The sequence below is a fragment of the Impatiens glandulifera genome, chromosome 1 (assembly GCF_907164915.1).
Source record: "Impatiens glandulifera chromosome 1, dImpGla2.1, whole genome shotgun sequence".
Taxonomy (NCBI): domain Eukaryota; kingdom Viridiplantae; phylum Streptophyta; class Magnoliopsida; order Ericales; family Balsaminaceae; genus Impatiens; species Impatiens glandulifera.
Genome location: NC_061862.1, coordinates 28,770,939 through 28,788,341, shown reverse-complemented (window position 1 = coordinate 28,788,341; position 17,403 = coordinate 28,770,939). Strand labels below are relative to the sequence as shown.

The following is a 17,403-nucleotide window of genomic DNA, read 5'->3' as shown; positions in this document are numbered from 1 at the left end:
TTCATCATTTTTCTGAGTCTTCATCCTATAAGGAGGCAGTTCGTGATCTCCTTTGGCATACTACTATGACTGAGGAACTTACTACTTTACATCAGATTCATACATGGGATTTAGTTTCACTACCGTTTGGAAAACATGTCATTGACTCTCGTTGGGTCTACAAGAATAAAACAAAATCAGATGGTTTTATTGAGCGATACAAGGCTCGACTTGTTTCTAAAGGTTATTCTAAAAAATATGGCATGGATTATGAGGAAACATTTGCTCTTGTTGCGAAAATGACAAATGTTCGCACTTTGATTGTTTTTGCTTCGGTTTGCCAATGGAAAATCGATCAAATAGATGTGAAGAATGTTTTCTTGAATGGTGACCTTCATGAAGAGGTTTATATGATGCCTCCCCCAAGTGTTCCTCATCAACTTGGTGAAGTTTGTAAGTTTTGCAAAGCTCTTTATGGTCTCAAACAAGCACCACATGCCTAGTTTGAAAAATTCTCTATGGTGATCACTTCGCTTGGCTTTCTTCCTAGTCACCATGATTCGGCTTATTTGTCAAGAGTACAACAGCAAGACGCATTCTTCTATCCTTGTATGTTGATGATATGATTATTACATGTGATGATCATGATGGTATTGAATCATTGAAGTCTGAGTTAGCACACTCATTCGCTATGAAATATTTGGGCATGCTACGTTATTTTTTGGGAATTGAGGTAGCTTATTCTCTAAAAGTTTATCTCTTATCTCAATCTAAGTACATTGCTGATTTGTTTGAGCGTTCTCGACTAACCGACAACCGAATTATTGATACACCCCTTGAGACCAATGCTAAATACTCTTCGTCCGATGGCACTCCTTTAGAGGATTATGATCTTTATCGTATCATTGTTGGAAACTTGGTTTATCTTAATGTAACTCTCCCAGACATTGTGCATACAGTTCATGTGGTTAGTCAGTTTGTCATTTCCCCTACTATAGTTCATTGGGCTACTGTTGTTCGTATTCTCAGGTATCTTCGGGGCACTCAATTTCATAGTCTCATGTTTCCTTCAACGTCTTCATTAAAGTTGTGTGCCTACTCTGATGCAGATTGGGCTGGTGATCCTACAGACCGCAAGTCGACCACTAGATATTGTATTTTCCTTGGTGATTCACTTATTTCATGGAAGAGCAAGAAATAAGATATCATCTCTCGGTCTTCTACAGAAGCTGAGTATCGTGCCATGGCCTCGACTACTTGTCTAGTTACGCAGATTACTTACTGATATGAGTATTTCTCTTTCTCACCCTACTCCGCTACATTGCGATAATCAAAGTGTTATCCAGATTGCATGGAATTATGTCTTTTATGAGCGAACCAAACATATCGAGATTGATTGTCATGTCACTCGTCATCATCTACAGACTCACACCATCACTTTGACATTCGCTCCTTCCTCTTTGCAGATTGCTGATATATTTACAAAAGCGCATTCGACTTTGCGCTTTCGTTTTCTGACTGACAAACTCTCAATGCATATTGTTGTTGCATCGTGAGTTTGAGAGGGGATGTTAGATATATTAGTTTTATTATCTTTATTAGCATTTAAGGGTATTTTAGTCTATTAGCACTTAAGAGTATTTCAGTCTATTGTAATCACTAACTATATAAACTCTTGATATTTCAGTCTATTATAATCACTAACTATATAAACTTTTTAATTACATTCAGTTTATTTTAAGTTTTACCAATAAAAAGCCCTAGCCTTTCTCTCTTTATTTTATCAGTAATAATAAGTTTGGGAATGATATTTAATAAGTACTAGAGAATTATCTCTATATCTTTTTTAATGGATGCAAATAGCTCGTTCTAGGTGTTCCAAGTTTAATGGATGCAACAATAAGTTTGGGGATGATCTTTAACAAGTACTATAGAATTATCTCTCTTTTTTTTAATGGGTGCAAATAGCTCTTTCTAGATGTTCCAAATTTTATGGACACGGTTGGCATAACACAATCTACCACACGATCAGCATGGTTGGCATAGCATGGTTGGCATAGCACAATCGACGGTACGAACGACACAATCATCATGAACTATACGATCGACATGAACGACACGATAGGCATGAACAATACGATTTGCAAAGTAAGTGTTGATAACCCTAAATCTCTCAGAATTTCATTGGTAGCTTTTCTAAATTCTTATTTCCTGATTGCGAGCGTTGGTGTGTTCTCGGAGGTTTCCTTTTGAAACGATTTTGTCACTAAATCTTTAGGGTTTCTGAATTGCCCTATTTCTACATTTACTCAGCTTTATTATTTTGTTCTACTCTTCAACAATGAGGAAAAAGAAAAGTAATAAAACCAAGGAAGTCAAAGAGTTTGTTATGGAAAATCTCAAGGAGATTGTTGAAGAAGTCATTCAAGAAAAATAGGACAGAAGCAAAAGAAAATCAAATGTTGTGGAAAATTCTGAAGAAAATAATACATGAAAGCATGGGAAGAAGTTTTTGAAGAAAATAATGCAGGAAAGCAAGAAAAAAATGAAGGAGTCTGGAAGATTGGTTACAATGAAAGAGTAAATCTGTTTGGCCTCATTAACCAAATCACCAAGCTTCTTGTGCATTCTAAAATAGGAGAGATTGTTCTTAATAAGGAGAAAGTCCAACATATAACAATTCAACTCAATATTCATTATCTTCAGGGCTGGAATTTACTAAAGAAAGAAGAATATGAAGAGATAGTAAACTGGTCAGTGGCTATAATGAGGGAGCTGATGAAGGCCCCTAAATCGAAGACCTATACTATCAGGAAAAACTCTACCTAGAAAGTAAATGAGGTATGGAATAAAAATAAAGGAAAGAAAGCTGAAGACCATGCCTACAAAGGGAAAATCTTCTTGGGGGATGTTAAAGCAAAAGTGAAGGTACTTAATTCTCCTTTTGAATTTAAACTTCCCAATAATGTAGAAGAAAAGTGCATAAAAAATGAGAAAATGTGGTGATAGGGAATTATATTGGAAAAAATAGAGTATCATTCCCAATCACTAAAAAAGTTTTAATGAAACAGTGGAAGGAAAATGGGTTGGAGAAGATCTCTGCAAATATTCATGATCTCTACTCTCTTCAATTCAAGAATGGGTCGAATCTGGATAAAATTCTGGAATACGGGCATACATATATTTGATCCAATTACATGAAGTTGGAAAGATGGTCTGAAGATTTGAACCTGTTAAGTAAACCTAAGGAAACATCACAGATATGGTGCAAGCTTTGGAATATCCCTACACACATGTACAAAGCAGAAGCCATTAGTCATTTTGCAGGGTTATTGGGAAAACCATTATACATGGACCCAATAACAGAAGGAGGAGATCATTTATCCTTTTCTAAAATTAGCATAGAGGTGAATACTCGTAGCACATTGCCGAATAATATGACAGTGATCGACATGAAAGGAAAATTTAATGTCATGGGAATCACTTATGAGTGGAGACTGGACAGGTGTGCATTCTACAATACTTTCTAACATGCCAACACGAAATTAATGTGCTCAAGCTATGGAAGATGAGCAGAAGATATTGAAAGGCCAAGAAGCAAAAAATCAGGAAAAAGAAACAAGAAAGTCTAAAAGCAAAAAGCAAAAATATGGAGGAAGAGAAAGAAGCAAAAACCAAGGAGGACTCTAAAAATAAAGAAAATAATGAAATTGAAGAAAAGATATTAAGGGAGATTCTATTGAAGAAGAGAATAAAGGTAGTAATGAAACAGAGAATGAAGAAGATGAAAGAAGTTGATTCTCAAATGAGTCAAGCTGTAATACAGGAAACCAAAGAGGAAGATACTCAAAATAAACAAGCTGAAGTAGATGTTACCAAGACTATTGCAGAGGATACCATAGATGAAGTTGAAGGAAGCAAAAACAAGAATCTTGAGACTGATTTAGAAATTTATGTTGAGAACAACAATGTGAAGAGCCCGAAAATCCTGAAAAATAATTATTTCAATCAAATCAGAACGGGTTCATATAAATATGAATCAAATATTTGATTGACCAAAGTGTGAGGTCACGATGTTAAATATTAAAAATATGAATTAAATATTTGATTGACCAAAGTGTAAGGTCACAAGATGAGAGGTTCATTCGAAAAAAATATGTGATGAGATAAGTGAGAAGATAAGTTATTTTACCGAAGTGAATAAAATGTGTAATGAGAGCGTTCTATTTTTTATTTTAATATATTATTCGTAATTTGTTAAGAATTTTAAACATTGAATACATATTATTATTATTTTTTATTTTATTTATATTTTTATCCGTGTGCATCGCACGAGAATCTTCCTAGTTACACTAATGTCATTTAAATGTCTGAATTTCTTAACCCACCAAGGTAGGGGTGTAAATGAGTCGAGCCGCTCGTGAGCTGCTCGTGAGTGGCTCGATCAAAGTTCGATTCGAGCTCGGTTAAAATCGAATTCGAGCCGAGCTAAAGTCAGCTCGTTTAAGATTCGAGCCGAATTCAAGCTTAGGTAAGACTCGCTTGATGGTTCGTTAGAACTTTTTCGAGCTTAATTATATAATTTGTTTATTATATTAATTTTTAATCAAAATTTGAAACATACCCATAAAACTATTTATATATTTATTGCTTATGGGCCTCCCAAAAATTTGTATAAATTAAAATTTATATGATATATAATACTTATAAGGAAATAAATAGATTTGATATTAATTTAATTATAGAAACATAATTTTTGAATATCAAATCAATATATAACTATACTGTAATATTATTTAATATATGAAATCTCAATATATTATATTTTATAAGATATAAAATTATTTTTATTTTTATAAAGTATTTATGAAGATATACCAAAATAATATTTATAAATTAAAAAATAAATATTTTATAATACTTATAAGTTATAAGGAAATAAATAAATTTGATATTAATTTAATTATAAAAACACTATAATATTATTTAATACCTGCCATCTCAATGTATTATATTTTATAAGATATAAAATTATTTTTATTTCACTATAAAGTGTTTTATTTTTCAAAATAAACATAATAGAGTTTAATATGTTTTCAAGTTTATCTTAATTACAATACACGACTTGAAGAACATGAATAACTCTCTTAGCTATTCTGCGTGTATTCTTACGCGAACCAATATGTTCATTCTTACGTGAACCAAGTTCTCGCTGAGGAAGAGTTACGGGGCATAAAACAAAAAAGTACGTGAAGGGTTGTATGGTCTGATGAATGGACTCTCGACTTCCATTATATTTTTTAATATAAGATATTAATATATAAATATATTTAAATTCGAGCCTTTCGAGCCGAACTCGAGCCTATGATTATATGATCAAGCTCAGTTCGAGCTTAATATTAAAAGCTCGATCGAGCCGAACTTGAGCCAGGCTAGTTCGAGCTCGGCTCGGCTCGTTTACACCCCTACACCAAGGTAACTCAGTTGTAAGAGTCGGCTTAAGAAACTAAAATGTCACGAGTTCGATCTCATCTAAAAGCGCTTTGAGTTGAAGTGGAGGGTCATGACTGTGGGGTGTCATTTTAGTTCTCCTTAATTTTAAAAAATATATATCTAAATTTCTAATGTAAACCATAACTCAACATTTAGAATAATATTATTTCTCTTTCAATTTTTTAATATTAACAGTAAACAATTACCAAGTAAATACAAAGGCCTTGTTTGGATTTGGATTTTCCAAATAATCCAACAAAATCAAATATCTTTCACTCTCTCATCTATTAAATCAATTAACTTATTAACAAAATATTAAAATACTATCTATTTTAAATTATTATTATTTATTTATTTTATATATATAATAATACAAAAAGACAAGAATAATATTATACATGTCCGGGGACGGAATTATTAAAAGTTGACTCTTACACTAACAGAAAAGGCAGCAAATTTGGGCAAATCAAGTAGAGCCCCACGGTCTTTCACATTCATTAGGCCAGCAAACTAAGAAAGAGAGATGTGCGGGGATGGAGAATTTTCTATCTTAGGCGAACGAGGGCACACATAATCATTTTCTTCTATTTAAGTTATTTAAATAACCTAAACCGAATAAGACAGGAGTAGATAAAACCTTATTTGCATTCAAAAAAATTTAACCATTAAAAAAAATTGACCATTAAATATTTTTTTTTGAGCATGATATTGATAGGACAGACAATCAAGCAAGGCCTTGTGAGTCAGCTGTTGCAAAAATATCTTGTTTATTAAATATAAAATATTCTACCGTCACATGACCAGTCAATGCCGGCGTTAATCAATCTATGCTAAGGATAATATCTAAGTAATACATATATTAGTTATTATTTTGACATTCGAATTTGAGTACTTTTTTTTTTATGTGATTTTAATTTTAAATTTTGTTATATTGATATTCAATTATCATATTTTAACAAAAAAAATTTTAATAAACGAATACTAACGTGTCTTCTTATTTTAAGATAATAGTTTTATTTTCTTAATTAATTTATCAGAACAAATAAAATATTGATTTTTTAATATATTTTCATACAATTATATCATTTGAAGGCTTTCAAACTGTATTTGGCAATTATAGTCAACAAAAATAACCTTTAACAAATTAGAATAGGTATATTTCGAAAATAATTTTAATAAAAAATATACGTCAAAAAAGGTCTTTAAATAAAAACTTGACAAAACAAAAATACACGTTGAAATAAGATAACACAATTTAGAGTTCTAACTAGTCGCCTACCAGCAACGGTCAACATAAAATATTAAAAAATAAGATGATATCTGGGAAATTTGACGAAATGATCCTAATGATTCATTTATTTAACTTTTTGACCAGCGTTTAAAATAAAAAGCGCTAGTAACATATTTTTCTTTTCTTTTTTTTTTTTTTTTTTTGACAATTTTGCCCCTATCGCGAGACGTCCTTAAACGCGAGACGCAATCGGCACTCGCATGACGCAACCGGAAATCGCAAGACGAATTTTTTTTTTCAAAAAAATAAAAATACAAAAATTTTCACATGGCATCTAGTTGCGTCTCGCAACGGAGACATTTTCGTCTAAAAATAAATAAAATTATCAACAGATGCGGTGACTAAAAAGTCAAATAAGCTGAACTTTAGGGTCATTTCATTCAATTTCCTGATAATTGAGTGATCCACAACGGCATATTTAAGTTGAGCAGAAACACAATTCTAGCACAATCATGGCAAGTCCCACCACCACTCCTCTTTTGATCTTCTGTAATTTCCTACTTCTGCTGCTGCTGCCATTGTCATCTTCAACCAATATCATAACTATAGGCTCATCACTCTTAGCCAACAACAATAACTCTTATTGGACCTCACCATCAGGAGACTTCGCCTTCGGTTTCCAAAACATTAATGGACCCGCCGCCGGCTATCTTCTCTCCATCTGGTTCAACAAAATCCCCCACAAAACCATCGTTTGGTCAGCCAACCCACAAACACCCGCCCCCGAAGGTTCCAAAATCGAGCTCACAAATCACACTTTCCAACTTACAAATCCCAACGGCTCTCAGATTTGGCTCGCCGAGCTTGCAGGAAACAACCTAAGCCACGCCGCCATACTCGACTCCGGCAATTTCCTCATCCTAATTGACTCCACCACTTTATGGCAGAGTTTCGACCACCCGACCGACACGATCTTGCCCTCTCAGACACTTTCCCAAGGAACAAGACTCGTTGCCCGTTTATTCGATACAAATTTCTCTAACGGTCGATTTCAGCTTGACATGCAAACTGACGGAAATCTAGTTCTTTACACAAGAAGGTATCCAATGGACGATGTTTATTCAGCTTACTGGTCAAGTAATTCCGTTGGCAGCGGCTTCCAATTGATTTACAGCCAAACAGGGTATATCTATCTAACTGATAGAAATGGAAAAGTGCTGAATCTTTTCCTATCAAGCAACAACATAAACTCAACCCATCTTTATTTAAGAACAATTCTTGACTATGATGGAGTTCTACGCCAATATGGCTACCCGAAATCCACTGGGCAGACCATGAATTGGAGGGTGTTGTCATTCATTCCTTCGGATATATGCACGAGCATAATCCAGGAAAACGGGCCAGGGGCATGCGGTTACAACAGCTTTTGTTCGGTCGGAGTTGATCGAAGACCCAAGTGTGAGTGCCCAGACGGGTATAAGGCGTTTGATGTAAACGATCCGTTGAGCGGCTGCAAACCTGACTTTGTTAAGCAGGATTGTGAGGCGGAGGGAGGAGAGTCTTATAAATTTGGGTTTGTTGATTTGGTTAACACAGATTGGCCATTGAACGATTACGAGTTTTATATTCGGGTGACTGAGGATTGGTGCCGAGAGGTTTGTTTGAGTGATTGTTATTGTGATGTTGCGATTTATAGAGATGGTAGTTGTTGGAAGAAGAGGAGCCCTGTTTCTAATGGGAGAGCTAACCCTTCTGTTGGTGGAAAAGCTCTGGTTAAGATTAGATTACCCAACAATTTATAAACATTCTCGTTGGTTCTCAACACTTTTTGCAGGATCATGGAATCCTGGCTTGAGTGTTCAGGCTAAATGAGCTAGGGAATTCTATAATAAACATGTACTGCAAATGTGGAAATTAAAATGGTGCTCGCCACTTGTTTGATGAAAGAAAAATAATATGTCATTTCTTTGACATTCATGAATATCATTGTGGGTATTCAAATGCAGGATAGTTTCATTCTCAATATGATTGCAATTTGGAGATAGTGGTGATATTTAAATTATGGTACCATGATAGTTGATTATTCTTCTTATTCATGGAGAGGATTGAAGAACATAATAGAGAGATTCATGAATTGATCCATCATCATATGGAGATGCTGTTCGGGACTCCCTTTCCAGTGACCTCAGCCTCAGAAAATGGCTTCAACAACTCATAAGGTAGCACTCCAGCCCCACTTCTATGCTTGAGCCTCAAATCAACATTCCTACCATCAATAATCCCCTCAATCTCCTTCAACCTTCCATAAAACCGCTTAAATGCGGCATTTATAACCCCTTCCTCCGCCCACGACGGCTCGATCTTCTCCCCAATATACTCCTCGTCTACACAGTGGTTTGACAGAACATCTAAGACCGCCATAGTCTTCATAGCCTGGATTTGCGACGGAAAGCACTGCAAAAGCGTATCTTCAGGCTTCGCAATGAAGTTTTTCCAGTATTCCGTGTCTTGAATTTCCGTTGGCATTTTTGTTCTTGCTACCGTTGGCCGGTTCGGAAAGTAACCCCCATATGGGTATTGCCCAAAGTTTACAGCAGCATGGTGACCGGAGGGAACCCATATCATCGTTGTGAGAATCCCAATCAGATCATCCGTGGTGTTAAGCTCCGGCCACCACTTCTCATCTTTCTTATCACCGTGCCCCACCGTTTTTATCTCGGTCCACCATGACTGCAGCTCTGTGTCGTCTTTGACTAGTTCGGTTTCAGGGTAGTAGAAGTTCACATAGTCTGTCACCCACTGCTTGATTGAATCCCAAATCAGAAGCCCATCGTTTGCATATGGGTAATCTTCAATAGCCAACTTGAGTCCGTGTGGAGCGCTCGGGTCCTCAACCGCCAATCCCCTAACAGAAAATTGAAGTCAGATATTTCAATATGGAAATATACATTAACATAGTGATGGAACTACTACTACCTGCTGATCAAGTTTGCAGGCAGAGCTTCATGGTCAAACCGCCACAGCTTGTCGTAAGCGACTGAGCTGAGTTCGATCGAATACTTTCCTGGAGAGAATGACGATTCTATGATCCCATCTGAATTGATGAGGGCTTTTCGAGCCAGAGCATTGATCTCCATTGTGTAACGGAAATGAGGATGCAACAGCTTGTAGATTGGATGGGCAGCGCTTAGTTGTCTATGAGTGGCGATTATATAAGGCTCAACGCAGCAATGAGTCCTCAACCTGTAATTAACTAATAATTAATCATTCATATCATTTCAAATGTGGCTCACTCAATTATAATAAATAGTACCAGTGGCTGACTAGCTGGTGAACGCCGCTGTCATGTGCCATGACGTGAGCTTTGGCGAGTCGCCATAGCCAGCATGCGGTTGAGTCCCCTCTATGGGGTGTGTAGACTTCCTTCCACTGTGGTGTCTTCCCCTCCTCGGAAGGAGGGACCACCAGCTCGATTGCTAAAGGCCTGAGGACACCTTCTGGCGTGAGGAAGAAGACAGTTCTTGATCCGTAGAGCGTCATTCCATCGATCTCTCTAACCTTATTAACGTAGGGCAACAAGAGGTCGTGGTAGTCCAATACAAACAGTTTCTTCTGCTTTATCGCCTAAAAAAGGAATGAAAATTAAGTCAAAAAATGAAAATGCCATCGTAATTAAGAAACAACCTCTTCCACGGTGGTGAAGCCTGTGATCTCTTTATGGACGACTTCTTTTGTGATGGCGGATTCAGCCGGACCATAGAACTTGGGGTCCAGTTTACTCTTTATTGGCCATTCACTAATCAACTCTATGGTTAATGGATTGATGCCAGCAACAGTCTGTCGAGAGAATTCCTGGTCCCTTAACCATGCAAATCTATCTCCTGCAGCATCCACAACAATCCATCCATCATTATAATATTTTAGCAAACTAATTAAATAAGATTTTGGTTTAAAAAAAAGTCCTATGGGGGGAAATTAGCAGGTGGCGTAGGAGACCCGTCCTCAGACCTGCTGCCAATGCCATCCAAGCTGCATCCGATTACTTATTTGGGTTGCCTTCTGAATTATTATTAGAGTTTGTGAATTATTATTAGAGCTGCCAGAGATTTAACGTTAAGCGCTCCCAAGAATAGATACGAAACTACGTGTTAATTTGAGTAAGTCTAACCCAACGCAATATTTGAGAGGAGAAAGATGTATATTGGGGTTTGGGGTTGAGCCTTCACTACTGATCATCTTAATTGGATTTTTAAACCCAAGGATTCGAGATGTGTAACTCAATAAAAATAATAGTAGGGTAATGATTGATAACCAATCCAAAATTTATATTCAATTCATACATAAAAATAGCTCATATATAATATATATTAACTATACATTTTCTATTCTTCAATATTTTTTTTTTCTTTCTAATAATAAGTTTAATCTTCTTTTTTCATTTTTATTTTAAGTTGACAAACTACATATGAGGAAGTTGGAAATGGATATCTATATTGAAATGACTAGGTTCACAATCAAGTACAATAATACACCATGGAACATGTCCTTATTTTTGTCATAACTATCTTAATTGAGACTTCTCTAAGCTAGTAGGTTTAGATCTTGATGTTTTTGTGGCTCATATGGCCGCTAAATGGAATCACATGTTAACTTTTTAGTTCCATCCTTTTAGTCTTATATAATACTATGATCTTAACAAAGAGAATGGTCTTGATTGCAATGTAGGGCCAGCAATTTTATATAGCAAGTCAAAAATTGGAGAAACTAAAAAAAAACAATGAGAAAAATTGGGTTTAAGGGCAAAAAAAAATATAAACGGTAAATCATAAAAATTGTATAATCTTAAATTTGAATTTGGATAGATAAATAATTAATAGGATACTTAAATTAATTTATTATTATTATTATTTATTAATTTTACTGTTAAAATATTATATATAAATATATCTTCAATTTTTCTTAAAAAGTACCAGAAAGAATAAAAATAAATAAGTCATTTTTCATTGTTAGGTTTTGCACTTTTCTATGAATTTTTAATTTTTTAATTTTATACTTTGATTTAAAAAGAAAAAGATTTAAGGAACTAGGAGAGATAGTTACTGTTGTATATTTCAGGGGTCTCAAAGAGGAGGATGTTGTCTCTTATGGAGGTGGCGAACTTGACTAGCCTCGGGATGGTGTCTTTGAACCAATTACCGCTGCTCTTGAGATCTGGAAGGTGGACGCCTTTGTTATAGAGGGTGTCGATGGCCGTAAAGTGAGGAAACCCTAGTTTTTTGTCGATCATATTCATGGACGTCTCCAGGGATGGCAACACTGCATGCAACACCGATGATACCATCTTCACCGAGAATGAATTCTCCCTCACATCCGAGAACGCCTCATCTCTCGGCACATATACTGAGCTGCAGATCGACTCGGATTCAGGATCTGTTTGTTTGTACGTGTAAGATGTAAATTAATTTAGTTTTGATATAGAAGATGATTTAGTTACTATACCAGTCTTGCATCTAGGACGACCAGTTCGGCAACGCCTAGGGTAAGGCTTCACCTCGCTTCCAAGTACAGGCCTTTTCTGATTGTGATCTTTGTCGGGGTTGCCAAGATCATTATAAACATCGTAATCATAGATTCTATCATCAGTCTTACGCATACCAGTGCTATCTCCCCGGATTTCCTCAAGCTCCTTTTCTCTCATCCTTCTCAGCCCTTCTGGGGTCTTTGATGGCAAGTATGCCTGTTAATATATGATGTCCACATTACAATATTTGTCCATTAATAATATTAATAACAACATCTATATATACCTTGTTAGTGAAGAAAATCCTCATCCCTGGATTTTTGAACTTGGAGGCTACAAACGATTCGCAAGAGATGTCGATTGATTTGTTGTGGAGTCGTTCGATTATAATGTTCTTGAGAAACATCTCAGAGTCATGCTCGTTCTCCACCAAGATTGCGCCAATCTCCCCAAAGTGATTCGGGATGCTAAACTCCCATTCGTACTTCACTATATTATCCTTGGTTTCTTTCTTATATGCATAACCTTTTATCGTCTCCTTCTCCAATCCCGTCGCTTCAATCAGCACCAAACAAATCATTCAATTTGTAATTACATGGCAATTGAATAAAGACCAAATTAAATAAAGTAATTAATAATATATATTAATTTGATGTGTCTAGTTTTGAATGATCTTTATTTATAACAATGAGATTAATATTCAAACAGTAAAAAATCTCTTTTGAGAATTGTGGTGTTAATTAGGATGATAAACTTAAGTTAGAAAATTAAGGATCTAAGGTCATTAATCATGTTGTGGTCCAAAAGAAGAATTTGGAACAAAAATATCTTACTAGAGTCTATCTCCGAGCTGACGACTTCTAGGAGGATAGATTTCCCGAGAAAATCGGCCATGTCTTGGAAGCAATGATTGATGTTTATATTCTTTAAGAGCCCTCCTGTTAGTTGTACGGAGACAGTTGCTTTGGCTGGTGTTTTTGTGGTCGCCACCGCCACGGCCACCGCCTTGGCATGGAGGCAGATATATCCTTGTGTTTCCTCCTCCCCAAAAACTTGGGGTTGAGTGGAAGAGCCGTCAAGGTTCCGCCACTGCCTGAAAGGTAAGTGTTCCATGAGATAGTTTAGGTATGTTTTCAACATTCTCTATGTATGTTTTGTGGAAGAAGTTACAACTTTGAATCTCTATGGTTTGTGTTGGACGTATCACCTATTTATACAACTCAACACTCATGGAAAGAACAATGGGCTCCTTTAATGTCTTTCTTTGAGAGCTCCAAGTGAAAACATTTCACATTTTCTTTCTCATGCAGTCAGTGGAGATTTATTACAATTACCATCATTTTATTACCGTTATCTAGGCAAACAAGAACACCTAAACAAACAAGCTTATTAGGGACTAGCTATCTAGGCAAACAAGATCACCTAAACAAACTTTTAAACAATGATTTTATTATAATTTTTTTTAATAAGATTTCAAAATTTTAATTTCTATATTATTTTATTTATAATATGTTTAATTTAGAATAATTATGGAAATATTTATTTATAATTTTATTTATAGTATCATTAATCATCTGATTTAGTTTGATATTTATTTAATAAACATTTTAACATTTATTTTAAATTAAAATATTATAAATAAAAAAATTATCATTGTGATTATTTTATTGAGACTAAAATTCGTAAGACGAATTAGTGAATTGTTAGGGATCTATGTAATTGACGGTTGAGTAGTTGGTAGACTCTTGATTTTATAGGGCCTCAGGAGGAAGTCTTGTTCTATGGAATGAAGAAATGTTTGAGAAAATGAATGTTAATTTGGGTAGATACTCAGTCAAGATTCAACAAAAAAGCGGGAGAATAAATTCCGATGGTAATTTCTACGGTCCATGGACCAATTCTTTCATAATTTAAAACAAAGTTATTTAATGAGATGAAGAACGTGGTTAGTCTCTATGATTTACCAATTATTTTTGCGGGCGACATAAACGAAACTAGATCTCTGTCTAAAAAAAATGGGCCAATAGGCATAGTAGCCTAATGCGCGAGTTTTCAGAAACAATTGAAGACCTTGAATTTATCGACTTGTCTTTGGAAGGTGGTCAATTCAGCTTTAAAAGAAGTAATGGCAATGGGGGTCACGTTCATTCTTGTATCAACACGTTTCTAATTAGTGAATCAATTTTTCGAGGGTTATTAATATATTTCAAAAGATCCTTCCATGGAGTTGTTCAAATCACCGACCGATCTTGATGGAACACCAAATGATGGAGAGAATATATCGATCATTTAGATTCGAAAATAAATGGTTGATCAAGGAAGATTTTATCTCATGGTGGGTGAATTAGACATCGGTTAGTTCTCCGTCGAGTAACCACTTTGTGAACCTAAGGAATATGTGTAAGCTTCTCAAAAGATGGTTCGTGGGAGATCGTACTTTATTTTGTGTTAAAGTTTATGACGTGTAATTAAATTAATGTCATTGACGGGGGTGAGTAAATTAGTTCTCAGATTCACATTGTTAGTAAGTTGCTCGATATGTGTAAGTTTGAAGAAATTTGGGCACGCTAGTGAAGTAGAGCTACATGGTTAAGAGTCGGAGATATAAATTCCAAAATTTTTCATTGGATCTCTAACGCGCAAGCAAAAAATAATATGATAATTTGATCTCGGTCGAGGGGGAAGTTTATACTTTATTATAGTGAACTAGAAATCTTTACGAGTATTATCAAATTTTATAAGGGGTTGTTTGATGAGCCATTTAATGTCAGACCTAAATTGAATGGTATTACTTTTGATTCAATTAGTACATCACAAAAAGATATGTTGGAGACTCATTTTTCATTTGAGGAGGTTGAGGAGACTATTAAAGGGTAGGGAAGTAATAAAGTGTCGAGATGTGACGAGTCTATTTTAGTTTTATTTAAGAAGGCATGGTTAGGAGTGTTCAACCGGTCGGTTACCCGGTTAAACAGTTTCTGTTAAGTCCGTTTTTTCTCTTTATTTTACGAACCGATTAACCGAGTGGTATTGGTATTGGTTACCAGTTCTAGTTCTACCGGTTCTGGTCGGTTAACCAGGTTTAATTAGAAACTGATAATTCATTTTTTTTAAATTAAGTATTAAATTTATTAAATGCATTTCATTAATTGGACAGATCCACATTTATGGTAAATTGTGAAAATGAAAAAAAAAGAAGACATAAGTTAAATTAATTTTTTTTTTCAAAACTCTTGTTTGCGTCGTTCCTCTCGTTCATATTATGCTATATAGAGATATTAAATATTATAATAAATCTAATATTTACAAAAATAACTAATATAAATTATAATATATATATATTATTAAATATTATAATATATATAATATTACAAAAATAACTTATATAAAATACAAATATATAATTAAATGTGATTATTGGTTTATCGGTAGAAAAATAATTCAACCGAAAATTGAAGCGTTTAATTGAGTCTGGATTTATAAAGGCAATTGATTATTTTTATCATCTTTTATCATTTGACAAGAGTTGAAACTTTACTTTGCTATGTCTCATTCGTAAATCTCCAAAGACTATTGAAGTGAAAACCTTTAGGCCTATCAGTCTCAATTCGTCTTTCTATAAGATTGTCGAAACATGTTTGGACTACATATTACGAAGAGTGTTAGAGACGATCATATCTAATAATCAAATGACATTAATAATCAATGAGTGCATTGATTCAACTAGTTTAAGAGGTGAAAATGTGTGTTTTTGTCAAGTTAGACATTTAAAAACTTATGATCACGTCAATTGAGAGTTTTTGTTTAATATAATGGATAAAATGGGAATGAGTGCGAAATTAATTGGTTGGACTATATTTTTCTCTTGACAGTTAAGTTTTCTGTCATTGTTAATGGGAGTTTTCAGAGATTTTTTTGAGAGCTCTCAAGGGATCAGATAGTGTGATCCACTCTCTCCTTTATTGTTCGTCATTGTTTTGGAAACTCTCTAAAAAATGATGGTTTTCGAAGAAAACTCGAGACTCATCTGTGAAGTGAGTTGTGTGTCAAGAAGATATCATTTTTCCACATCACATTTATTTTTAACTAATGACACGCTATGCACGGTTCATTCTACCTAAATGAATTTAAAACACTTTCACGATATTTTATGGTTATTTAGTGATTTTTTAGTCTTTAAGTTAATCTTAATAAGTCATAAATCTTTTTCTCAGATTTTGTTTCAAATAGAGGAAGGATGAGGTTAACAAATGTGTTGTGGTTCATAACCGGTGATCTTCCGACAACATATTTTGGTATGTCATTGGGTGCTAAATTACGATTCAAGGTCTCTTAGGATCCCAGTTATCACTAAAATGGAATGTAAATTGTCTAGGTGGAAAAATAAACCAATCTTGAAAGCGGGATGAATAATCCTCATTAAGAGTGTGTTGTCATCCATTCTTACATATATGATGTCATTATTTATTCTCCCCAAAAGTGTGATGGTAAAAATGGAGAGAACAATGTGTAAATTTATATGAAGATCTTTTAACTCATCGTTTTATCATCTAGTTAGTTGGGATAATGTTAAATATTTTAAAAATAAGGAGGTCTAGATATTCGAAATCTTATTTCTTTTAATAAGGTTCTTCTATCAAATTGGTATAGTAGATTTGTAATGGAGTAGAATAGTCTTTGAACATCGATGATCAAATACAAGTATGGCCATGATTGGGCTGGTTGGCTCCCCAAAATGTCTAATTATCCAGCGGGGTGTAGTATTTGGTGGGAAAATTATTCTCTAGAGAAAAGTTTTCATGAGCAGTCTAGATTCATTGTGGGGATGGTCTTTTGATCAGTTTTTGGGATAAAATTTAGTATAGTGTAAAAATTCTAGCTACAACGTATTATGAGCTTGCTTCCATTGTTATATGTAGAAATTCCACAATTAAGGGCATGTTTGATCCTTGTTCTAGTGATTTCACTAGCCGAATTATATATAGAAGGTGATTAAACATTAGAGAAACTTCGTCACATAATAGAGTTTTACTTTTGGTATGACGTAAGAAAGTGTTCCCGTCTGAATATGTCGTTATGTGTTGGCAAGACATAGATAGTTTCTATGTGGGGCATTAATACAAGTTGTTCACTAAGATGATTCCATATAATTTTTGTTAAACGAAACTTTAGGAGTCAA

General features: G+C 34.6%; 2 protein-coding genes and 1 pseudogene across 2 annotated transcripts; 2 read left to right on the top strand and 1 right to left on the bottom strand.

The window, feature by feature from the left end:
- Nucleotides 1-601: 601 nt before the first annotated feature.
- Nucleotides 602-1,180, top strand: LOC124922586 (uncharacterized mitochondrial protein AtMg00810-like). The gene has a single exon (XM_047463311.1). It carries the CDS (start codon nt 602-604, stop codon nt 1,178-1,180), a length of 579 nt encoding a protein of 192 aa, XP_047319267.1.
- Nucleotides 1,181-3,628: 2,448 nt separating this feature from the next.
- LOC124922576 (G-type lectin S-receptor-like serine/threonine-protein kinase LECRK3) lies at nt 3,629-8,558 on the top strand. Its single transcript, XM_047463302.1, has 3 exons — nt 3,629-3,949; nt 7,195-8,475; nt 8,538-8,558. The coding sequence occupies exons 1-3, from the start codon at nt 3,629-3,631 to the stop codon at nt 8,556-8,558; spliced, it is 1,623 nt and encodes a 540-aa protein (XP_047319258.1).
- A 203-nt stretch (nt 8,559-8,761) lies between these two features.
- On the bottom strand, nt 8,762-13,337 carry LOC124922565 (annotated as a pseudogene).
- Nucleotides 13,338-17,403: the final 4,066 nt, after the last annotated feature.

What these genes read in the sequence shown, in the direction of transcription:
- LOC124922586 (XM_047463311.1), top strand. Translation starts at nt 602, where the DNA reads ATGATTATTACATGTGATGATCATGATGGTATTGAATCATTGAAGTCT.
- LOC124922576 (XM_047463302.1), top strand. Translation starts at nt 3,629, where the DNA reads ATGGAGGAAGAGAAAGAAGCAAAAACCAAGGAGGACTCTAAAAATAAA. An exon ending in TTTATGTTGAGAACAACAAT is followed by an intron (nt 3,950 to 7,194) that starts GTGAAGAGCCCG and finishes TAAGTTGAGCAG; the next exon opens with AAACACAATTCTAGCACAAT. An exon ending in CTGTTGGTGGAAAAGCTCTG is followed by an intron (nt 8,476 to 8,537) that starts GTTAAGATTAGA and finishes CACTTTTTGCAG; the next exon opens with GATCATGGAATCCTGGCTTG.